Source organism: Salmo salar, chromosome 02 (assembly GCF_965601325.2).
Source record: "Salmo salar chromosome 02, fSalSal1, whole genome shotgun sequence".
NCBI lineage: Eukaryota > Metazoa > Chordata > Actinopteri > Salmoniformes > Salmonidae > Salmo > Salmo salar.
The window spans coordinates 4,541,173-4,567,062 of record NC_138292.1 but is presented as its reverse complement, the minus strand read 5'-3'; the positions used below and the strand labels follow the sequence as shown (position 1 = coordinate 4,567,062).

At 48.8% G+C, this 25,890-nt stretch overlaps 1 protein-coding gene across 3 annotated transcripts in view; it reads left to right on the top strand.

Annotated features, from left to right (window-relative positions):
• LOC106597444 (threonylcarbamoyladenosine tRNA methylthiotransferase) overlaps positions 1-25,890 on the top strand; it is an 811,125-nt gene that overhangs the window by 120,510 nt on the left and 664,725 nt on the right. For all 3 annotated transcript variants that reach the window (XM_082959157.1, XM_082959161.1, XM_082959159.1), the window contains exon 4: positions 13,487-13,571. In XM_082959157.1, coding sequence (XP_082815283.1) covers positions 13,487-13,571 — 85 coding nt within the window. The remainder of the gene's footprint in view (positions 1-13,486; positions 13,572-25,890) is intronic.

The window sequence follows — 25,890 nt, the reverse complement described above, 5'->3', positions numbered from 1 at the left end:
TCATTAAGTACCAACGCGTATTTTCAACTGGTTGGATTACCGAAATATGTTTCCGTTTCCCATCTTTTGATGTCACCAGTTCTCCATGGTAACAAAGGGATTTTCAATAGTCACATCGGTAGAGAGGAAAAAGTATGTTTCCATCCCCCCCACGTTTTGATGTCACCAGACTCTCCATGGTAACAAAGGGATTTTCAATAGTCACATCGGTAGAGAGGAAAAAGGGGAAAGGTATTTATGGGGTCATAACCCCTCCCCCACCAGGCCACCGTCATGACACGGCTATATATGACATCATCATACACACCAGAGCAACTTCATGCTTATAATCAACAACAGAATTAAAATCTGCCAAAACCGTCACTATTCGCACTTCCCTGATATTGTCCCCTCTGAACAAAGGCAGACGGGCTTAGTCAGAGCATCTCACACCTCAAACTCTAGAAAGACAAATGAGTTATGTCCTGAAACTACGTCTGCAGTACATTTTAGTCATCGTTTTTAATATCTTTTACTTCCTTGTTTTGTACACCCGCTTCAAACACCTGAAAAATATAATATTTTTGCTTATGGAAAATATATTTCAGTGCACTTTAACACGGTACAATGCGTCTCTACACACTATACTTGCTTGTTTTGTCACAGAAACTGAAATTAAGCAAACCATTAGACTTTCAGCAATGGAAGAGCCATTTCCTGCATAAATGTAGATTATATCATCAGATAGTTGACTTGCTTACAGATCACAGTACATCCAGAACATGCCTCAAACTACAGCTGCATTTAGTTCAGCCTGAGGGATTTGACTCTGTCACCTAATGACATAATTAAACAGTGGCACCGAGTTCCAGGAAACAAAGCTAATATTAAACAACTATATTATTTATGGATCTTACAAAAGACTACACCAGATCAAATGGCACCCTACTATTCCTTATGGGATATGGTCAAAAGTAGTGCACTATATAGGGAATAGGGTGCCATTTGGGATGCACCCTGGGTTATTTATGTGCCTGGAAACAGTGTTAGACCTATGTGTAAGCTGTGACAGATGATCGTTAGCTTGGTGTCTCCCTTCTCGAGACTCATTTGGTGTAGCTAGCCTAGCTAACCTAGTGGCCTGGTCTGCCTATGATTTAAGGTGAGGAGGGGTCCTTATGGAATATCTGGGTCACAATGATAGAGGGGTTGTCATGGTGATAGAGGGGTTGTTATTGTTGTTTTTTACTCAGGAGGAAAACCCGTAGGTGGAGGGGAGATGGGCCACAGCTGAGGCTACTCCCAGCCTGCAGCTGCTGTTGTGTGTGTGTGTGTGTGTGTGTGTGTGTGTGTGTGTGTGGGGGGCTCCTAGGTAGAGGGAGTTAACCTCTGCAGAGATCTATAGGTGCTGTGGGTTGTGGATCAGGGATCTTTTGTTTGTGTGTTTGTCTCTCTGTATTGAAGGAACACGTCCCACGGGCCGGGTTGTTTCGCGGGGCTCAGGTTGTGTTGATGCCGAGCTTAATGTGCAGCTGGCATGGTTGTGAAGGGCTGACTGTGCCAACCCTCGTCTGGGTTGCTCCCTACCCCTCGCCACGACAGAACGCTTTGATCTGCCTGTCCAAGAAGAGTCTGTCTGTCTTTCTGTCTGTCCCAGAAAAATACAGTTTTACTTATGGTTTCAGACTTGTGAAATGAATCCTGCTTATCTTCCCCAGATTATATTGTTGATTGCAAATTGGTCGACAGAAATCTCCAACAGTTACTGAATAGGCCTGTACGTAAGATGAGAGCTAGCTGATATTTATCTGACAGTTCACAAAGTGGTTATGGATGAAGTCCGTCATAAAAATAAAATAACGGTCATAACCATTTAAAAAATAGATATTAAAAAAATGTGGGGTGGTCCGTTTCTGTGATAACATGGACTCTTAACAAACGTGATGCAACTTTGTTGCCCCTTGCTGAAACAAACAAGGTGTTTTAGCAAATGAGGAATAGAATAGGCTTGGCACCTCTCACCCTGGTCATTTGACTGGTGAACTCATGGTTACACTCACAATGGCTGCCTGGTATTGTGAACTCATGGTTACACTCACAATGGCTGCCTGGTATTGTGAACTCATGGTTACACTCACAATGGCTGCCTGGTATTGTGAACTCATGGTTACACTCACAATGGCTGCCTGGTATTGTGAACTCATGGTTACACTCACAATGGCTGCCTGGTATGGTGAACTCATGGTTACACTCACAATGGCTGCCTGGTATTGTGAACTCATGGTTACACTCACAATGGCTGCCTGGTATGGTGAACTCATGGTTACACTCACAATGGCTGCCTGGTATTGTGAACTCATGGTTACACTCACAATGGCTGCCTGGTATTGTGAACTCATGGTTACACTCACAATGGCTGCCTGGTATTGTGAACTCATGGTTACACTCACAATGGCTGCCTGGTATTGTGAACTCATGGTTACACTCACAATGGCTGCCTGGTATGGTGAACTCATGGTTACACTCACAATGGCTGCCTGGTATTGTGAACTCATGGTTACACTCACAATGGCTGCCTGGTATTGTGAACTCATGGTTACACTCACAATGGCTGCCTGGTATTGTGAACTCATGGTTACACTCACAATGGCTGCCTGGTATTGTGAACTCATGGTTACACTCACAATGGCTGCCTGGTATTGTGAACTCATGGTTACACTCACAATGGCTGCCTGGTATTGTGAACTCATGGTTACACTCACAATGGCTGCCTGGTATTGTGAACTCATGGTTACACTCACAATGGCTGCCTGGTATTGTGATGTAATCATTTCCATGGTGATGTAGAATGATCATTGAAATGATAAGTGATGTTGCTCAGGCAATGGAATGTTTGTTGTTGTCGTTGTAATGTCAGTTGAGTTGAATCATCAAATCACAGCCCATTGGGTACACCTGCTTTTACTTCCTGTTTTGCGCCTATGGGTCCACTCGTAATGGCCGCCGGTCTACCCATAATGCCATCGATGGCTTGAATGTGGGACGCCTGTTCTATTTTTTTAGATTTCTATGGCAGCACATGCAGTCAGGAGCGGAGGAAAGAAGAACATGTTTTTATTTTGTTATTCCAGCGGTTGTTAGGGAGACTGCTGTGATTTGTCTGGCCAATTACTGTCATGCAAAGTTCCATGATTGTCATAGCCCTAGGTCTGGCCTGTTTTTTTAAGCTGTTTATATTCTCATGACACTCGTTTGCTACAACACCTTCCTACAACAAGTGACAACTTTGTTTCACCACGTCACTGAAAAGCGACACTGTTACCGTGGAAACGGTCTCAACTGCATGTCTATCAGCTGTTTTAAAACACATCATCCTAAAACGAGCTGATTTTATCTGGTCTCATGTCGGCTGTGGAATCTGAACTGGGCTTTACGCCACACACACTATCAGCTTGTCCAGAATAGACTGTGTTTTTATATTGTCCAGATGAAATGGTTGATTATTCTATGTAAACATGTCCCTTTCTCAGTGGACTGGTAGTAGTTAGAAGGTTGATATGGGAGCTCGAGTTTAATAGCTCAGACGGACCGGTAGGATTGTCAAACGTTTCCCTGCCGACGGTTCTTAGCTTTTGTACTCTCTTTAGGGTTCAATGGTGACGTCCAGGACGGAGTGGAAACGTCACGTTACGGTTAAAGGATCTGTTGGGAGACGACCAGGACGGAGTGGAAACGTTACAGTTAAAGGATCTGTTGGGAGACGACCAGGACGGAGTGGAAACGTTACGGTTAAAGGATCTGTTGGGAGACGTCCAGGACGGAGTGGAAACGTTACGGTTAAAGGATCTGTTGGGAGACGACCAGGACGGAGTGGAAACGTTACGGTTAAAGGATCTGTTGGGAGACGTCCAGTACGGAGTGGAAACGTTACGGTTAAAGGATCTGTTGGGAGACGTCCAGGACGGAGTGGAAACGTTACGGTTAAAGGATCTGTTGGGAGACGTCCAGGACGGAGTGGAAACGTTACGGTTAAAGGATCTGTTGGGAGACGTCCAGGACGGAGTGGAAACGTTACGGTTAAAGGATCTGTTGGGAGACGTCCAGGACGGAGTGGAAACGTTACGGTTAAAGGATCTGTTGGGAGACGTCCAGGACGGAGTGGAAACGTTACGGTTAGAGGATCTGTTGGGAGACGTCTAGGACGGAGTGGAAACGCCACGTTACGGTTAAAGGATCTGTTGGGAGACGACCAGGACGGAGTGGAAACGTTACGGTTAAAGGATCTGTTGGGAGACGTCCAGGACGGAGTGGAAACGTTACGGTTAAAGGATCTGTTGGGAGACGACCAGGACGGAGTGGAAACGTTACGGTTAAAGGATCTGTTGGGAGACGTCCAGGACGGAGTGGAAACGTTACGGTTAAAGGATCTGTTGGGAGACGTCCAGGACGGAGTGGAAACGTTACGGTTAAAGGATCTGTTGGGAGACGTCCAGGACGGAGTGGAAACGTTACGGTTAGAGGATCTGTTGGGAGACGTCCAGGACGGAGTGGAAACGTTACGGTTAAAGGATCTGTTGGGAGACGTCCAGGACGGAGTGGAAACGTTACGGTTAGAGGATCTGTTGGGAGACGTCCAGGACGGAGTGGAAACGTTACGGTTAAAGGATCTGTTGGGAGACGTCCAGGACGGAGTGGAAACGTTACGGTTAAAGCATCTGTTGGGAGACGTCCAGGACGGAGTGGAAACGCCACGTTACGGTTAAAGGATCTGTTGGGAGACGACCAGGACGGAGTGGAAACGTTACGGTTAAAGGATCTGTTGGGAGACGTCCAGGACGGAGTGGAAACGTTACGGTTACGGTTAAAGGATCTGTTGGGAGACGACCAGGACGGAGTGGAAACGTTACGGTTAAAGGATCTGTTGGGAGACGTCCAGGACGGAGTGGAAACGTTACGGTTAGAGGATCTGTTGGGAGACGACCAGGACAGAGTGGAAACGTTACGGTTAAAGGATCTGTTGGGAGACGTCCAGGACGGAGTGGAAACGTTACGGTTAAAGGATCTGTTGGGAGACGTCCAGGACGGAGTGGAAACGCCACGTTACGGTTAAAGGATCTGTTGGGAGACGACCAGGACGGAGTGGAAACGTTACGGTTAAAGGATCTGTTGGGAGACGTCCAGGACGGAGTGGAAACGTCACGTTACGGTTAAAGGATCTGTTGGGAGACGACCAGGACGGAGTGGAAACGTTACGGTTAAAGGATCTGTTGGGAGACGTCCAGGACGGAGTGGAAACGTTACGGTTAAAGGATCTGTTGGGAGACGACCAGGACGGAGTGGAAACGTTATGGTTAAAGGATCTGTTGGGAGACGTCCAGGACGGAGTGGAAACGTTACGGTTAGAGGATCTGTTGGGAGACGACCAGGACGGAGTGGAAACGTTACGGTTAAAGGATCTGTTGGGAGACGTCCAGGACGGAGTGGAAACGTTACGGTTAAAGGATCTGTTGGGAGACGTCCAGGACAGAGTGGAAACGCCACGTTACGGTTAAAGGATCTGTTGGGAGACGACCAGGACGGAGTGGAAACGTTACGGTTAAAGGATCTGTTGGGAGACGACCAGGACGGAGTGGAAACGTTACGGTTAAAGGATCTGTTGGGAGACGTCCAGGACGGAGTGGAAACGTTACGGTTAAAGGATCTGTTGGGAGACGTCCAGGACGGAGTGGAAACGTTACGGTTAAAGGATCTGTTGGGAGACGACCAGGACGGAGTGGAAACGTTACGGTTAAAGGATCTGTTGGGAGACGACCAGGACGGAGTGGAAACGTTACGGTTAAAGGATCTGTTGGGAGACGTCCAGGACGGAGTGGAAACGCCACGTTACGGTTAAAGGATCTGTTGGGAGACGACCAGGACGGAGTGGAAACGTTACGGTTAAAGGATCTGTTGGGAGACGACCAGGACGGAGTGGAAACGTTACGGTTAAAGGATCTGTTGGGAGACGTCCAGGACGGAGTGGAAACGTTACGGTTAAAGGATCTGTTGGGAGACGTCCAGGACGGAGTGGAAACGTTACGGTTAAAGGATCTGTTGGGAGACGTCCAGGACGGAGTGGAAACGTTACGGTTAAAGGATCTGTTGGGAGACGTCCAGGACGGAGTGGAAACGTTAGGGTTAAAGGATCTGTTGGGAGACGTCCAGGACGGAGTGGAAACGTTACGGTTAAAGGATCTGTTGGGAGACGTCCAGGACGGAGTGGAAACGTTACGGTTAAAGGATCTGTTGGGAGACGTCCAGGACGGAGTGGAAACGTTACGGTTAAATGATCTGTTGGGAGACGTCCAGGACGGAGTGGAAACGTTACGCTTAAAGGATCTGTTGGGAGACGTCCAGGACGGAGTGGAAACGCCACGTTACGGTTAAAGGATCTGTTGGGAGACGACCAGGACGGAGTGGAAACGTTACGGTTAAAGGATCTGTTGGGAGACGTCCAGGACGGAGTGGAAACGTTACGGTTAAAGGATCTGTTGGGAGACGTCCAGGACGGAGTGGAAACGTTACGGTTAAAGGATCTGTTGGGAGACGTCCAGGACGGAGTGGAAACGTTACGGTTAAAGGATCTGTTGGGAGACGTCCAGGACGGAGTGGAAACGTTACGGTTAAAGGATCTGTTGGGAGACGTCCAGGACGGAGTGGAAACGTTACGGTTAAAGGATCTGTTGGGAGACGTCCAGGACGGAGTGGAAACGTTACGGTTAAAGGATCTGTTGGGAGACGTCCAGGACGGAGTGGAAACGTTACGGTTAAAGGATCTGTTGGGAGACGTCCAGGACGGAGTGGAAACGTTACGGTTAAAGGATCTGTTGGGAGACGTCCAGGACGGAGTGGAAACGCCACAAACTTTGAAATTTTTCCTAACTTTGCGTCGTCTTCAGTTCAGCCGGAGTCTGTCGTAAGAACAGGAAGTTACCAAACCACAGAAGATCAAAATAAAGGGTTTTTGAAAAACCTTGAAGTAGTCAGCCACTCAGCCTTGTTGAAACCCTCCAAACCAGAAGGTGGCAGTAGCGTTGGTTGGCAGTGCCTGTCCGTGAGCGTTGCTTATAGTCCGAGAGGACGAGAACCTCCATCTGACGACTTAGTTTTCCAGAAACCAAATGTAAGACTTACAGGCAGTGAAACAACAGTATCTTCCAGGAGTCACAGACAGCACGTTTCCACTTCCCACCAAGACAAACAAAACACAAGTCAACTCTTGACTTTCTTTCCATAATAAGTGATTCATTTAACACCATTTCTGGTCCCCTTTTTTACCAGAACTGTTTATTTTTTATACTCCCAGGGTTCTTTTACAAGGTTTTAGCATAGCGAGATATCTCTAAAGGTTAAATAAAAAGAAATCTCTTCCTGTTTAGGTTGGTTTAATGGCTAAGTAGTTAATTCACCTTAATGTCCTTAGCTGGCAGAGTGCTGCGTGTTTTAATAAGTCTTGTGTTCAGCAGTACTGTGTTTTACTGCTTCAGGAGGAGTAATGGGGTAAGTTCTCACAGTAAACAATCTGTTAAAAGGATGGAACAGTCATCTAAGGTGACGAACACAACCAGAGGTTCACACACACACACACACACACACACACACCACACACACACACACACACACACACACACACACACCACACAGTATGGAGTTGCGTCAAACTAATCTCACATTGGATTTAGTGTCGTGAGTCATATTTTTATCTCCCCCAAGGTTTTGCGGATGTTAAGTGATTTAGAATTGATCATGTTTGTTCCTGTTGTGTTTTTGTTAAACGCTACATTTCTCACACCAGTGGGCCTCATCACACCTCGCTAGGTTAGCCGGAGGACTTCCTTCCTGACTCTGATGATGTTTTCTGTTTTTCTTCTCCTTTTCCCGTTTTTACTGTAAATTTAGTTCTGCTTTTACTTCTGTCAACAACAATTACTGTACCACTGCCTTTATAGCAACAGGGGTTCTGTAGCCTTTTACACTGTGGGTGTGTTCCTAATGGGATCCTGTTATATAGGCTTTAACACTGTGGGTGTGTTCCTAATGGGATCCTGTTATATAGGCTTTAACACTGTGGGTGTGTTCCTAATGGTATCCTGTTATATAGGCTTTAACACTGTGGGTGTGTTCCTAATGGTATCCTGTTATATAGGCTTTAACACTGTGGGTGTGTTCCTAATGGGATCCTGTTATATAGGCTTTAACACTGTGGGTGTGTTCCTAATGGTATCCTGTTATATAGGCTTTAACACTGTGGGTGTGTTCCTAATGGTATCCTGTTATATAGGCTTTAACACTGTGGGTGTGTTCCTAATGGTATCCTGTTATATAGGCTTTAACACTGTGGGTGTGTTCCTAATGGGATCCTGTTATATAGGCTTTAACACTGTGGGTGTGTTCCTAATGCCATCCTGTTATATAGGCTTTAACACTGTGGGTGTGTTCCTAATGGGATCCTGTTATATAGGCTTTAACACTGTGGGTGTGTTCCTAATGGTATCCTGTTATATAGGCTTTAACACTGTGGGTGTGTTCCTAATGGTATCCTGTTATATAGGCTTTAACACTGTGGGTGTGTTCCTAATGGGATCCTGTTATATAGGCTTTAACACTGTGGGTGTGTTCCTAATGGTATCCTGTTATATAGGCTTTAACACTGTGGGTGTGTTCCTAATGGGATCCTGTTATATAGGCTTTAACACTGTGGGTGTGTTCCTAATGGTATCCTGTTATATAGGCTTTAACACTGTGGGTGTGTTCCTAATGGTATCCTGTTATATAGGCTTTAACACTGTGGGTGTGTTCCTAATGGTATCCTGTTATATAGGCTTTAACACTGTGGGTGTGTTCCTAATGGTATCCTGTTATATAGGCTTTAACACTGTGGGTGTGTTCCTAATGCCATCCTGTTATATAGGCTTTAACACTGTGGGTGTGTTCCTAATGGGATCCTGTTATATAGGCTTTAACACTGTGGGTGTGTTCCTAATGGGATCCTGTTATATAGGCTTTAACACTGTGGGTGTGTTCCTAATGGGATCCTGTTATATAGGCTTTAACACTGTGGGTGTGTTCCTAATGGTATCCTGTTATATAGGCTTTAACACTGTGGGTGTGTTCCTAATGGTATCCTGTTATATAGGCTTTAACACTGTGGGTGTGTTCCTAATGGGATCCTGTTATATAGGCTTTAACACTGTGGGTGTGTTCCTAATGGTATCCTGTTATATAGGCTTTAACACTGTGGGTGTGTTCCTAATGGGATCCTGTTATATAGGCTTTAACACTGTGGGTGTGTTCCTAATGGGATCCTGTTATATAGGCTTTAACACTGTGGGTGTGTTCCTAATGGTATCCTGTTATATAGGCTTTAACACTGTGGGTGTGTTCCTAATGCCATCCTGTTATATAGGCTTTAACACTGTGGGTGTGTTCCTAATGGTATCCTGTTATATAGGCTTTAACACTGTGGGTGTGTTCCTAATGCCATCCTGTTATATAGGCTTTAACACTGTGGGTGTGTTCCTAATGGGATCCTGTTATATAGGCTTTAACACTGTGGGTGTGTTCCTAATGGGACCCTGTTATATAGGCTTTAACACTGTGGGTGTGTTCCTAATGCCATCCTGTTATATAGGCTTTAACACTGTGGGTGTGTTCCTAATGGTATCCTGTTATATAGGCTTTAACACTGTGGGTGTGTTCCTAATGCCATCCTGTTATATAGGCTTTAACACTGTGGGTGTGTTCCTAATGGTATCCTGTTATATAGGTTTTAACACTGTGGGTGTGTTCCTAATGGTATCCTGTTATATAGGCTTTAACACTGTGGGTGTGTTCCTAATGGTACCCTGTTATATAGGCTTTAACACTGTGGGTGTGTTCCTAATGGGATCCTGTTATATAGGCTTTAACACTGTGGGTGTGTTCATAATGCCATCCTGTTATATAGGCTTTAACACTGTGGGTGTGTTCCTAATGGGATCCTGTTATATAGGCTTTAACACTGTGGGTGTGTTCCTAATGGTATCCTGTTATATAGGCTTTAACACTGTGGGTGTGTTCCTAATGGGACCCTGTTATATAGGCTTTAACACTGTGGGCGTGTTCCTAATGGTATCCTGTTATATAGGCTTTAACACTGTGGGTGTGTTCCTAATGGGATCCTGTTATATAGGCTTTAACACTGTGGGTGTGTTCCTAATGGCATCCTGTTATATAGGCTTTAACACTGTGGGTGTGTTCCTAATGGTATCCTGTTATATAGGCTTTAACACTGTGGGTGTGTTCCTAATGCCATCCTGTTATATAGGCTTTAACACTGTGGGTGTGTTCCTAATGGTATCCTGTTATATAGGCTTTAACACTGTGGGTGTGTTCCTAATGGTATCCTGTTATATAGGCTTTAACACTGTGGGTGTGTTCCTAATGGTATCCTGTTATATAGGCTTTAACACTGTGGGTGTGTTCCTAATGGTATCCTGTTATATAGGCTTTAACACTGTGGGTGTGTTCCTAATGGTATCCTGTTATATAGGCTTTAACACTGTGGGTGTGTTCCTAATGGGATCCTGTTATATAGGCTTTAACACTGTGGGTGTGTTCCTAATGCCATCCTGTTATATAGGCTTTAACACTGTGGGTGTGTTCCTAATGGTATCCTGTTATATAGGCTTTAACACTGTGGGTGTGTTCCTAATGGTATCCTGTTATATAGGCTTTAACACTGTGGGTGTGTTCATAATGCCATCCTGTTATATAGGCTTTAACACTGTGGGTGTGTTCATAATGGGATCCTGTTATATAGGCTTTAACACTGTGGGTGTGTTCCTAATGCCATCCTGTTATATAGGCTTTAACACTGTGGGTGTGTTCCTAATGGGATCCTGTTATATAGGCTTTAACACTGTGGGTGTGTTCCTAATGGTATCCTGTTATATAGGCTTTAACACTGTGGGTGTGTTCCTAATGGGATCCTGTTATATAGGCTTTAACACTGTGGGTGTGTTCCTAATGGGATCCTGTTATATAGGCTTTAACACTGTGGGTGTGTTCCTAATGGGACCCTGTTATATAGGCTTTAACACTGTGGGTGTGTTCCTAATGGTACCCTGTTATATAGGCTTTAACACTGTGGGTGTGTTCCTAATGCCATCCTGTTATATAGGCTTTAACACTGTGGGTGTGTTCCTAATGGGATCCTGTTATATAGGCTTTAACACTGTGGGTGTGTTCCTAATGGTATCCTGTTATATAGGCTTTAACACTGTGGGTGTGTTCCTAATGGGACCCTGTTATATAGGCTTTAACACTGTGGGTGTGTTCCTAATGGTATCCTGTTATATATTTACAGGGTTTGCGTGAACACAGACGTCAGCGTTTTTTCACGCAGAATAAATATTTAGCTTCTTGTTGTAATTTGTGATTTATTCTCGGCTTCAGTCACTGTTCGCGCCAAATCATGAATGTAAAAGGCCAAATATTTTATTTCGATGATAACATGAGAAATCAGAGAGCCACGCATTGTTTTTGCAAAAAATACATTTTTTCTTCGCCAAATAGTTTTGCACGCAAATGTTTTCTTCTGTCGAATGTTTTCCATTAATTTAATTTGTATGAAAAACGATTTGTACGCCCCTGATTTTCTACTGAACCAACAAACACAGATTTTCAACATTAAAAACGTGTGAAATGGTTTAAAACAGTTTTTATTTTTTGGGTGGGTTTTGTAAAAAATGCAGATATAGTAAAGTTAATGCGACCCCTGATTTTATTTCCTACTGTTGACCAGGGCTCCGGTAAAACGTGGTTCACTATCTAGGGAATAGGAGGCCATATGGAATTTAATGGTGTCCTACATACCATCACGCTAACACACTGTAGCCTAGCCTCGTTGTTTACAATAGCTTGTCTCCTATCAGGATGTGATGAGGAAGGGAGGGGGTGTCTTAAGGTGCCTGGCCTATCCCTGCCTCCTCTCTCTGGGTGTAGGCCTATCCCTGCCTCCTCTCTCTGGGTGTAGGCCTATCCCTGCCTCCTCTCTCTGGGTGTAGGCCTATCCCTGCCTCCTCTCTCTGGGTGTAGGCCTATCCCTGCCTCCTCTCTCTGGGTGTAGGCCTTTGATATGTTGTTATCTGAGGCGAGGAAAAGCAAGAAGGGGGTGTCGGGATGGTTCCTGGGTTCACCCTGCCTGCGACCTGTGTGGTGCTGAGAGTCTGCCTCCCTTAGAGCCTCAGAGCCCGACGGGGGGGGGGGGGGGGTGGTGTGTGAGAGTCTGCCTCCCTTAGAGCCTCAGAGCCCGACGGGGGGGGGGGGGGGGGTGAGCAAGCAAGCGAAACAGGGCCTGTGTTTGCTTCAGTGAGGCTGGGTAATGGATAGTAAGTGAAATATCTAGTTCAGCGGTGTGGGTGGATGCAGGAGGCTTGCACTGCGCCAGGCAGGCTGGCCTAGAATCATACTGTGTGTTTCTGTTTATTTATTACACAGTGTGACATATCTCCTGGCAGATAGCGTGGAGGCTGGGCTATGGACGATAGGACTGCCACTATCCCCCTGAGGTCCAGCTGATCCTGGCATCGTATTCCGCCTCACCTCCCCCTCGTTGCTCTGGTCAGGGAGGGGGAGGAGGAGAAGGGGGAGGAGGGGGAGGACACACAATTAATTGCAGTAACTGGAGAAGTGCAGTATTAATGGGTGTGTGGAACGGGCTGAAGGGTCCTGGGTTGTTCAGCTTTGATTTGATCTAATACTGAACTTCTGTTGTCTTCCCTCCACCTCTCTTTCTTCACTTACTCCCTCTCCTTCCATCTCTGTCTCGCTCCTTCTCTCTCTCTCCCTCTGTTTCTCTCTCTCTCTCCCTCTGTTTCTCTCCCTCCCTCTGCTCCTCTGTTTCTCTCTCTCTCCCTCTGTTTCTCTCCTCTCTCCCCCTCTGTTTCTCTCTCTCTCCCTCTGTCCCTCTCCCGTTTCTCTCTCTCTCCCTCTGTTTCTCTCTCTCTCCCTCTGCCCCTCTCCTCTCGTTTCTCTCTCTCTCCCTCTGTTTCTCTCTCTCTCTCTCTCTGTTTCTCTCTCTCTCTCTCTGTTTCTCTCTCTCTCCCTCTGTTTCTCTCTCTCTCTCCCTCTGTTTCTCTCTCTCTCCCTCTGTTTCTCTCTCTCTCTCTCTGTTTCTCTCTCTCTCCCTCTGTTTCTCTCTCTCTCCCGCTGTTTCTCCCTCTCTCCCTCTGTTTCTCTCTCCCTCTCCCTCTGTTTCTCTCTTTCTCTCCCTCTGTTTCTCTCTCTCTCCCTCTGTTTCTCTCTCCCTCTCCCTCTGTTTCTCTCTTCTCTCCCTCTGTTTCTCTCTCTCTCCCTCTGTTTCTCTCTCTCTCCCTCTGTTTCTCTCTCTCTCCCTCTGTTTCTCTCTCTCTCCCTCTGTTTCTCTCCCTCTCCCTCTGTTTCTCTCTCTCTCCCTCTGTTTCTCTCCCTCTCTCTCTCCCTCCAGAGGACCCAGCAGAGGCTGATCTGTGGCTGCTCAACAGCTGCACTGTGAAAAACCCGGCCGAAGATCACTTCAGAAACTCCATCAAGTAAGGCCTCCCCCCCCCCCCCTCTTCTTCTTCTCGTCACTCGCGTACATCCGTGGAGGCAGGGATCACACGATACTGAACCCCTGAAAAATAAACCAGGTTGAGAACAGTGGAGGCAGTAAAACAGGATTTGAAGTCCTACATCTGTTCCACTGATATCTAGTTTTATTTTCTGTCACACTCAAAACAACTGATCTCTCAGCTGCTGTAGAAACCGTGATACCGTTTCCCCCCTACACACACACACACACACACAAGCCAGTGGTTTTTCAGGGTGAAATAGTGACTATAGGATGTTATGGAGGACTTGGTTGAAGAGTCGTCTGAGGAATGACATTCATACACGGTTCAGATTCAGTCAGGCAGATCACACGCACACGCGTACACGCGCACACACGCACACACACGGACAGAGGCTGGCTGACTAGCCTGGGACAGGGACAGAGGCTGGCTGACTAGCCTGGCAGAGGGACAGGGACAGAGGCTGGCTGACTAGCCTGGCAGAGGGACAGGGACAGAGGCTGGCTGACTAGCCTGGCAGAGGGACAGGGACAGAGGCTGGCTGACTAGCCTGGCAGAGGGACAGGGACAGAGGCTGGCTGACTAGCCTGGCAGAGGGACAGGGACAGAGGCTGGCTGACTAGCCTGGCAGAGGGACAGGGACAGAGGCTGGCTGACTAGCCTGGCAGAGGGACAGGGACAGAGGCTGGCTGACTAGCCTGGCAGAGGGACAGGGACAGAGGCTGGCTGACTAGCCTGGCAGAGGGACAGGGACAGAGGTTGGCTGACTAGCCTGGCAGAGGGACAGAGACAGAGGCTGGCTGACTAGCCTGGCAGAGGGACAGGGACAGAGGCTGGCTGACTAGCCTGGCAGAGGGACAGGGACAGAGGTTGGCTGACTAGCCTGGCAGAGGGACAGGGACAGAGGCTGGCTGACTAGCCTGGCAGAGGGACAGGGACAGAGGCTGGCTGACTAGCCTGGCCCTGTGTTGACATGTTCTACTCCTTGATATACAGCCTTATTTGTTCTGATCGGTCCAAAGTGCCTTGGTTCCCTCACCGTGGAGTGACAGTGATGCCGCTTATTAAAGAGCACTGTTCAAACCTCAGGTGACACCCCATTCCAGCCTTTTAAAGGCCGAGACCAATAGTGGTGCACTCTGGGTAAATAGGGTGCCATTTTGGGTCTGTCTGAGCTGAAACTACTTCAGCGGGGAGTGACTCACAACACCACTGATGACATCACTCTGACCATGTCCACTGTGTTCAATGTCCCCAGACTGTAGCGTAACTAAGCAACCAGAGTTTGTATTTTCAGCCCTATGCGTATTTCCATTTTGTCCCCTCTAACCCTAACAGGAAATAACCTTTATATAGCCAACACAAGTGGATCTGTGTGATGTTTCTTCTTGGCAGTACGGTAATGTGCAGTAATAGTTTGTGGGACACTCAGTACTAGATGTCAATGTGAAGGATAAACTGGTAGTGTTGAGAGAGATGAGCTGTGCTGTCCTCACTGAACAGAGACTGGCCTCTGACGTCCTCACTGACTGAACAGAGACTGGTCTCTCAGACGTCCTCACTGAACAGAGACTGGTCTCTCAGACGTCCTCACTGACTGAACAGAGACTGGTCTCTCAGACGTCCTCACTGACTGAACAGAGACTGGTCTCTCAGACGTCCTCACTGACTGAACAGAGACTGGTCTCTCAGACGTCCTCACTGACTGAACAGAGACTGGTCTCTCAGACGTCCTCACTGAACAGAGACTGGTCTCTCAGACGTCCTCACTGACTGAACAGAGACTGGTCTCTCAGACGTCCTCACTGACTGAACAGAGACTGGTCTCTCAGACGTCCTCACTGAACAGAGACTGGCCTCTCAGACGTCCTCACTGACTGAACAGAGACTGGTCTCTCAGACGTCCTCACTGACTGAACAGAGACTGGTCTCTCAGACGTCCTCACTGACTGAACAGAGACTGGTCTCTCAGACGTCCTCACTGACTGAACAGAGACTGGTCTCTCAGACGTCCTCACTGACTGAACAGAGACTGGTCTCTCAGACGTCCTCACTGACTGAACAGAGACTGGCCTCTCAGACGTCCTCACTGACTGAACAGAGACTGGTCTCTCAGACGTCCTCACTGACTGAACAGAGACTGGCCTCTCAGACGTCCTCACTGACGACAGAGACTGGTCTCTCAGACGTCCTCACTGACTGAACAGAGACTGGTCTCTCAGACGTCCTCACTGACTGAACAGAGACTGGCCTCTCAGACGTCCTCACTGACTGAACAGAGACTGGTCTCTCAGACGTCCTCACTGACTGAACAGAGACTGGTCTCTCAGACGTCCTCACTGACTGAACAGAGACTGGTCTCTCAGACGTCCTCACTGAACAGAGACTGGTCTCTCAGACGTCCTCACTGACTGAACAGAGACTGGTCTCTCAGACGTCCTCACTGACTGAACAGAGACTGGTCTCTCAGACGTCCTCACTGACTGAACAGAGACTGGTCTCTCAGACGTCCTCACTGACTGAACAGAGACTGGTCTCTCAGACGTCCTCACTGACTGAACAGAGACTGGTCTCTCAGACGTCCTCACTGACTGAACAGAGACTGGTCTCTCAGACGTCCTCCGACTGAACAGAGACTGGCCTCTCAGACGTCCTCACTGACTGAACAGAGACTGGTCTCTCAGACATCCTCACTGACTGAACAGAGACTGGTCTCTCAGACGTCCTCACTGACTGAACAGAGACTGGTCTCTCAGACGTCCTCACTGACTGAACAGAGACTGGTCTCTCAGACGTCCTCACTGACTGAACAGAGACTGGTCTCTCAGACGTCCTCACTGACTGAACAGAGACTGGTCTCTCAGACGTCCTCACTGACTGAACAGAGACTGGTCTCTCAGACGTCCTCACTGACTGAACAGAGACTGGCCTCTCAGACGTCCTCACTGACTGAACAGAGACTGGTCTCTCAGACGTCCTCACTGACTGAACAGAGACTGGTCTCTCAGACGTCCTCACTGACTGAACAGAGACTGGTCTCTCAGACGTCCTCACTGACTGAACAGAGACTGGCCTCTCAGACGTCCTCACTGACTGAACAGAGACTGGTCTCTCAGACGTCCTCACTGACTGAACAGAGACTGGTCTCTCAGACGTCCTCACTGAACAGAGACTGGTCTCTCAGACGTCCTCACTGACTGAACAGAGACTGGTCTCTCAGACGTCCTCACTGAACAGAGACTGGTCTCTCAGACGTCCTCACTGACTGAACAGAGACTGGTCTCTCAGACGTCCTCACTGACTGAACAGAGACTGGCCTCTCAGACATCCTCACTGACTGAACAGAGGCTGGCCTCTCAGACGTCCTCACTGACTGAACAGAGACTGGTCTCTCAGACGTCCTCACTGACTGAACAGAGACTGGTCTCTCAGACGTCCTCACTGACTGAACAGAGACTGGTCTCTCAGACGTCCTCACTGACTGAACAGAGACTGGTCTCTCAGACGTCCTCACTGACTGAACAGAGACTGGTCTCTCAGACGTCCTCACTGACTGAACAGAGACTGGTCTCTCAGACGTCCTCACTGACTGAACAGAGACTGGTCTCTCAGACGTCCTCACTGAACAGAGACTGGTCTCTCAGACGTCCTCACTGACTGAACAGAGACTGGTCTCTCAGACGTCCTCACTGACTGAACAGAGACTGGTCTCTCAGACGTCCTCACTGACTGAACAGAGACTGGTCTCTCAGACGTCCTCACTGACTGAACAGAGACTGGTCTCTCAGACGTCCTCACTGAACAGAGACTGGTCTCTCAGACGTCCTCACTGACTGAACAGAGACTGGTCTCTCAGACGTCCTCACTGACTGAACAGAGACTGGTCTCTCAGACGTCCTCACTGACTGAACAGAGACTGGTCTCTCAGACGTCCTCACTGACTGAACAGAGACTGGTCTCTCAGACGTCCTCACTGACTGAACAGAGACTGGTCTCTCAGACGTCCTCACTGAACAGAGACTGGTCTCTCAGACGTCCTCACTGACTGAACAGAGACTGGTCTCTCAGACGTCCTCACTGACTGAACAGAGACTGGTCTCTCAGACGTCCTCACTGACTGAACAGAGACTGGTCTCTCAGACGTCCTCACTGACTGAACAGAGACTGGTCTCTCAGACGTCCTCACTGACTGAACAGAGACTGGTCTCTCAGACGTCCTCACTGACTGAACAGAGACTGGTCTCTCAGACGTCCTCACTGACTGAACAGAGACTGGTCTCTCAGACGTCCTCACTGACTGAACAGAGACTGGTCTCTCTGACGTCCTCACTGAACAGAGACTGGCCTCTCAGACGTCCTCACTGACTGAACAGAGACTGGTCTCTCAGACATCCTCACTGACTGAACAGAGGCTGGCCTCTCAGACGTCCTCACTGACTGAACAGAGACTGGTCTCTCAGACGTCCTCACTGACTGAACAGAGACTGGTCTCTCAGACGTCCTCACTGACTGAACAGAGACTGGTCTCTCAGACGTCCTCACTGAACAGAGACTGGTCTCTCAGACGTCCTCACTGACTGAACAGAGACTGGTCTCTCAGACGTCCTCACTGACTGAACAGAGACTGGCCTCTCAGACGTCCTCACTGACTGAACAGAGACTGGTCTCTCAGACGTCCTCACTGACTGAACAGAGACTGGTCTCTCAGACGTCCTCACTGACTGAACAGAGACTGGTCTCTCAGACGTCCTCACTGACTGAACAGAGACTGGTCTCTCAGACGTCCTCACTGACTGAACAGAGACTGGTCTCTCAGACGTCCTCACTGACTGAACAGAGACTGGTCTCTCAGACGTCCTCACTGACTGAACAGAGACTGGTCTCTCAGACGTCCTCACTGACTGAACAGAGACTGGCCTCTCAGACGTCCTCACTGACTGAACAGAGACTGGCCTCTCAGACGTCCTCACTGACTGAACAGAGACTGGTCTCTCAGACGTCCTCACTGACTGAACAGAGACTGGTCTCTCAGACGTCCTCACTGACTGAACAGAGACTGGTCTCTCAGACGTCCTCACTGACTGAACAGAGACTGGTCTCTCTGACGTCCTCACTGACTGAACAGAGACTGGTCTCTCAGACGTCCTCACTGAACAGAGACTGGTCTCTCAGACGTCCTCACTGACTGAACAGAGACTGGTCTCTCAGACGTCCTCACTGACTGAACAGAGACTGGTCTCTCAGACGTCCTCACTGACTGAACAGAGACTGGTCTCTCAGACGTCCTCACTGAACAGAGACTGGTCTCTCAGACGTCCTCACTGACTGAACAGAGGCTGGCCTCTCAGACGTCCTCACTGACTGAACAGAGACTGGTCTCTCAGACGTCCTCACTGACTGAACAGAGACTGGTCTCTCAGACGTCCTCACTGACTGAACAGAGACTGGTCTCTCAGACGTCCTCACTGACTGAACAGAGACTGGTCTCTCAGACGTCCTCACTGACTGAACAGAGACTGGTCTCTCAGACGTCCTCACTGAACAGAGACTGGTCTCTCAGACGTCCTCACTGACTGAACAGAGACTGGTCTCTCAGACGTCCTCACTGAACAGAGACTGGTCTCTCAGACGTCCTCACTGACTGAACAGAGACTGGTCTCTCAGACGTCCTCACTGACTGAACAGAGACTGGTCTCTCAGACGTCCTCACTGACTGAACAGAGACTGGTCTCTCAGACGTCCTCACTGACTGAACAGAGACTGGTCTCTCAGACGTCCTCACTGAACAGAGACTGGTCTCTCAGACGTCCTCACTGACTGAACAGAGACTGGTCTCTCAGACGTCCTCACTGACTGAACAGAGACTGGTCTCTCAGACGTCCTCACTGACTGAACAGAGACTGGTCTCTCAGACGTCCTCACTGACTGAACAGAGACTGGTCTCTCAGACGTCCTCACTGACTGAACAGAGACTGGTCTCTCAGACGTCCTCACTGAACAGAGACTGGTCTCTCTGACGTCCTCACTGACTGAACAGAGACTGGTCTCTCTGACGTCCTCACTGACTGAACAGAGACTGGTCTCTCAGACGTCCTCACTGACTGAACAGAGACTGGTCTCTCAGACGTCCTCACTGACTGAACAGAGACTGGTCTCTCAGACGTCCTCACTGACTGAACAGAGACTGGTCTCTCAGACGTCCTCACTGACTGAACAGAGACTGGTCTCTCAGACGTCCTCACTGACTGAACAGAGACTGGTCTCTCAGACGTCCTCACTGACTGAACAGAGACTGGTCTCTCAGACGTCCTCACTGACTGAACAGAGACTGGCCTCTCAGACGTCCTCACTGACTGAACAGAGACTGGTCTCTCAGACATCCTCACTGACTGACAGAGGCTGGCCTCTCAGACGTCCTCACTGACTGAACAGAGACTGGTCTCTCAGACGTCCTCACTGAACAGAGACTGGTCTCTCAGACGTCCTCACTGACTGAACAGAGACTGGTCTCTCAGACGTCCTCACTGACTGAACAGAGACTGGTCTCTCAGACGTCCTCACTGACTGAACAGAGACTGGTCTCTCAGACGTCCTCACTGACTGAACAGAGACTGGTCTCTCAGACGTCCTCACTGACTGAACAGAGACTGGTCTCTCAGACGTCCTCACTGACTGAACAGAGACTGGCCTCTCAGACGTCCTCACTGACTGAACAGAGACTGGTCTCTCAGACGTCCTCACTGACTGAACAGAGACTGGTCTCTCAGACGTCCTCACTGACTGAACAGAGACTGGTCTCTCAGACGTCCTCACTGACTGAACAGAGACTGGCCTCTCAGACGTCCTCACTGACTGAACAGAGACTGGTCTCTCAGACGTCCTCACTGACTGAACAGAGACTGGTCTCTCAGACGTCCTCACTGACTGAACAGAGACTGGTCTCTCAGACGTCCTCACTGACTGAACAGAGACTGGCCTCTCAGACGTCCTCACTGACTGAACAGAGACTGGCCTCTCAGACGTCCTCACTTGAACAGAGACTGGTCTCTCAGACGTCCTCACTGACTGAACAGAGACTGGCCTCTCAGACGTCCTCACTGACTGAACAGAGACTGGTCTCTCAGACGTCCTCACTGACTGAACAGAGACTGGTCTCTCAGACGTCCTCACTGACTGACAGAGACTGGTCTCTCAGACGTCCTCACTGACTGAACAGAGACTGGTCTCTCAGACGTCCTCACTGACTGAACAGAGACTGGTCTCTCAGACGTCCTCACTGACTGAACAGAGACTGGTCTCTCAGACGTCCTCACTGACTGAACAGAGACTGGTCTCTCAGACGTCCTCACTGACTGAACAGAGACTGGTCTCTCAGACGTCCTCACTGACTGAACAGAGACTGGTCTCTCAGACGTCCTCACTGACTGAACAGAGACTGGCCTCTCAGACATCCTCACTGACTGAACAGAGACTGGTCTCTCAGACGTCCTCACTGACTGAACAGAGACTGGCTCTCTGACGTCCTCACTGACTGAACAGAGACTGGTCTCTCAGACGTCCTCACTGAACAGAGACTGGTCTCTCAGACGTCCTCACTGACTGAACAGAGACTGGTCTCTCAGACGTCCTCACTGACTGAACAGAGACTGGTCTCTCAGACGTCCTCACTGACTGAACAGAGACTGGTCTCTCAGACGTCCTCACTGACTGAACAGAGACTGGTCTCTCAGACGTCCTCACTGACTGAACAGAGACTGGTCTCTCAGACGTCCTCACTGACTGAACAGAGACTGGCCTCTCAGACGTCCTCACTGACTGAACAGAGACTGGCCTCTCAGACGTCCTCACTGACTGAACAGAGACTGGTCTCTCAGACGTCCTCACTGAACAGAGACTGGTCTCTCAGACGTCCTCACTGACTGAACAGAGACTGGTCTCTCAGACGTCCTCACTGACTGAACAGAGACTGGTCTCTCAGACGTCCTCACTGAACAGAGACTGGCTCTCGACTCCTCACTGAACAGAGACTGGTCTCTCAGACGTCCTCACTGACTGAACAGAGACTGGTCTCTCAGACGTCCTCACTGACTGAACAGAGACTGGCCTCTCAGACGTCCTCACTGACTGAACAGAGACTGGCCTCTCGACGTCCTCACTGACTGAACAGAGACTGGTCTCTCAGACGTCCTCACTGAACAGAGACTGGCCTCTCAGACGTCCTCACTGACTGAACAGAGACTGGTCTCTCAGACGTCCTCACTGACTGAACAGAGACTGGCCTCTCAGACGTCCTCACTGACTGAACAGAGACTGGTCTCTCAGACGTCCTCACTGACTGAACAGAGACTGGTCTCTCAGACGTCCTCACTGACTGAACAGAGACTGGTCTCTCAGACGTCCTCACTGACTGAACAGAGACTGGTCTCTCAGACGTCCTCACTGACTGAACAGAGACTGGCCTCTCAGACGTCCTCACTGACTGAACAGAGACTGGTCTCTCAGACGTCCTCACTGACTGAACAGAGACTGGTCTCTCAGACGTCCTCACTGACTGAACAGAGACTGGCCTCTCAGACGTCCTCACTGACTGAACAGAGACTGGTCTCTCAGACGTCCTCACTGACTGAACAGAGACTGGTCTCTCAGACGTCCTCACTGACTGAACAGAGACTGGTCTCTCAGACGTCCTCACTGACTGAACAGAGACTGGCCTCTCAGACGTCCTCACTGACTGAACAGAGACTGGTCTCTCAGACGTCCTCACTGACTGAACAGAGACTGGTCTCTCAGACGTCCTCACTGACTGAACAGAGACTGGTCTCTCAGACGTCCTCACTGAACAGAGACTGGTCTCTCAGACGTCCTCACTGACTGAACAGAGACTGGCCTCTCAGACGTCCTCACTGACTGAACAGAGACTGGTCTCTCAGACGTCCTCACTGACTGAACAGAGACTGGTCTCTCAGACGTCCTCACTGACTGAACAGAGACTAGCCTCTCAGACGTCCTCACTGACTGAACAGAGGCTGGTCTCTCAGACGTCCTCACTGACTGAACAGAGACTGGCCTCTCAAACATCCTCACTGACTGAACAGAGACTGGTCTCTCAGACGTCCTCACTGACTGAACAGAGACTAGCCTCTCAGACGTCCTCACTGACTGAACAGAGGCTGGTCTCTCAGACGTCCTCACTGACTGAACAGAGACTGGCCTCTCAAACATCCTCACTGACTGAACAGAGGCTGGCCTCTCAGACGTCCTCATTGACTGAACAGAGCGGAGGCTGTCCTCTCATAGGTCCTCGCTGCCTGAACAGAGGCTGGCCTCTCAGACGTCCTCACTGACTGAACAGAGCAGAGGCTGGCCTCTCATATGATAATGCACAGACATCCAGTGAGTCAGTCCCAGTAAGTAGCCTCTCTGGCCTCAGCTGTTGGCTGCTATATTGAGTCTTATTCTCTGTTTGACCTTCTCTCCTGCTTAGAGCACTTCGTTAGCCCACTTTAGGCCAAATTGTTAATGACACAAATATATTGCACAGTTTTTTTGTTGGCCATCTGAAATAGTGTGTCTTATCAGACTCAGCCATAACGAGGCCAACGGGACCAACAATAGATTACCACACCAGGGGCTAATGTAATATAATGTATCAATGATTCAGATGCTCTGGTCATTTCAGAGGTCCGGGCGTCTTTTGTTCCAGCGCTAGCTACAGTAGTGCTGGGCTTATTCACACTGCTAGGCCGCGCTGCTAATTACCAGCCTAATTGAAGTGAGAGGCTGCCGCCCCGGGCGTCTGCAGTACGAAGCGGCTCCATAGGGGAATGTTGAGGCTCCTGGGGGGGGGGGTGTGTGTGTGTGTGTGTGTGTGTGTGTGTGTGTGTGTGTGTGTGTGTGTGTGTGTGTGTGTGTGTGTGTCGTGGTTCCCAACGCCTGCTTCTAAACTGCCACTTCCTCCGCATGGTCATTGATCTTACTGTGAGCTGCTGGGGCAGACTGCTCTGTGAGAAGACAGGGATCAGGAGGTCGTGTGTGTGTGTGTGATGGGTTGTGCTAATGTGTTAGATGGGGATCGAGTGAGAGAGAGAGAAAATTGGGGGAAAAGGGAAGTGTGTTTCAGAACATACGTTTTGTTATCCATGGTTGTTTAGTTATGTGTGTTGTGTTGACCAGGACCAGCATTGTCCTCTTCCCTGGTGTTTAGTGTTGTGGTTGGTCAGTTACAGCAGGTAGACTATATCTGACCTGACACGGCTCTGATTTCACAGATTGATGGATTTTCATTCGCCAGTATAAAAAAACAAACTAATATACACATTTACATACATGTAGATTAAATCAATATAGACCAGATTGAAATTAGATGGTGAGGTATGGCTCTCCTAACTGTGGTGTGTCTTAGAGATGGTGAGGTATGGCTCTCCTAACTGTGGTGTGTCTTAGAGATGGTGAGGTATGGCTCTCCTAACTGTGGTGTGTCTAGGAGATGGTGAGGTATGGCTCTCCTAACTGTGGTGTGTCTCAGAGATGGTGAGGTATGGCTCTCCTAACTGTGGTGTGTCTTAGAGATGGTGAGGTATGGCTCTCCTAACTGTGGTGTGTCTAGGAGATGGTGAGGTATGGCTCTCCTAACTGTGGTGTGTCTTAGAGATGGTGAGGTATGGCTCTCCTAACTGTGGTGTGTCTCAGAGATGGTGAGGTATGGCTCTCCTAACTGTGGTGTGTCTTAGAGATGGTGAGGTATGGCTCTCCTAACTGTGGTGTGTTGTGTCTTAGAGATGGTGAGGTATGGCTCTCCTAACTGTGGTGTGTCTAAGAGATGGTGAGGTATGGCTCTCCTAACTGTGGTGTGCTGTGTCTAGGAGATGGTGAGGTATGGCTCTCCTAACTGTGGTGTGACTAAGAGATGGTGAGGTATGACTCTACTAACTGTGGTGTGTTGTGTCTTAGAGATGGTGAGGTATGGCTCTCCTAACTGTGGTGTGTCTAAGAGATGGTGAGGTATGGCTCTCCTAACTGTGCTGTGTATCAGATATGGTGAGGTATGGCTCTCCTAACTGTGGTGTGTCTCAGATATGGTGAGGTATGGCTCTCCTAACTGTGGTGTGTTGTGTCTTAGAGATGGTGAGGTATGGCTCTCCTAACTGTGGTGTGTCTAGGAGATGGTGAGGTATGGCTCTCCTAACTGTGGTGTGTCTAGGAGATGGTGAGGTATGGCTCTCCTAACTGTGGTGTGTCTTAGAGATGGTGAGGTATGGCTCTCCTAACTGTGGTGTGTCTAAGAGATGGTGAGGTATAGCTCTCCTAACTGTGGTGTGTCTAAGAGATGGTGAGGTATGGCTCTCCTAACTGTGGTGTGTCTAAGAGATGGTGAGGTATGGCTCTCCTTACTGTGGTGTGTCTAAGAGATGGTGAGGTATGGCTCTCCTAACTGTGGTGTGTCTAAGAGATGGTGAGGTATGGCTCTCCTAACTGTGGTGTGTCTCAGAGATGGTGAGGTATGGCTCTCCTAACTGTGGTGTGTCTAAGAGATGGTGAGGTATGGCTCTCCTAACTGTGCTGTGTATCAGATATGGTGAGGTATGGCTCTCCTAACTGTGGTGTGTCTCAGATATGGTGAGGTATGGCTCTCCTAACTGTGCTGTGTATCAGATATGGTGAGGTATGGCTCTCCTAACTGTGGTGTGTCTCAGAGATGGTGAGGTATGGCTCTCCTAACTGTGGTGTGTCTCAGAGATGGTGAGGTATGGCTCTCCTAACTGTGATGTGTCTTAGAGATGGTGAGGTATGGCTCTCCTAACTGTGGTGTGTCTCAGAGATGGTGAGGTATGGCTCTCCTAACTGTGGTGTGTCTCAGAGATGGTGAGGTATGGCTCTCCTAACTGTGATGTGTCTTAGAGATGGTGAGGTATGGCTCTCCTAACTGTGATGTGTCTTAGAGATGGTGAGGTATGGCTCTCCTAACTGTGGTGTGTCTCAGAGATGGTGAGGTATGGCTCTCCTAACTGTGGTGTGTCTCAGAGATGGTGAGGTATGACTCTCCTAACTGTGGTGTGTTGTGTCTTGGCCTAAATTAGTTCTTCAACCCCTCTTTTGCAGGTGCAGACTAACATTGTCCCCTGGTGACACTCTGTTTTTCAGTTGGTGGCACCAGCCCATGATTTGGTCCCACCAATTGTTATCCGCGGCGTCACTCAATAGAAAAAATGTGTCGTTTTCATGTTGTGATTCAAAATATTTTTTTATGTGCAACTTAATCCCCTAATCATGATTTCCAGTTGTCAATGTGCTATTTTTG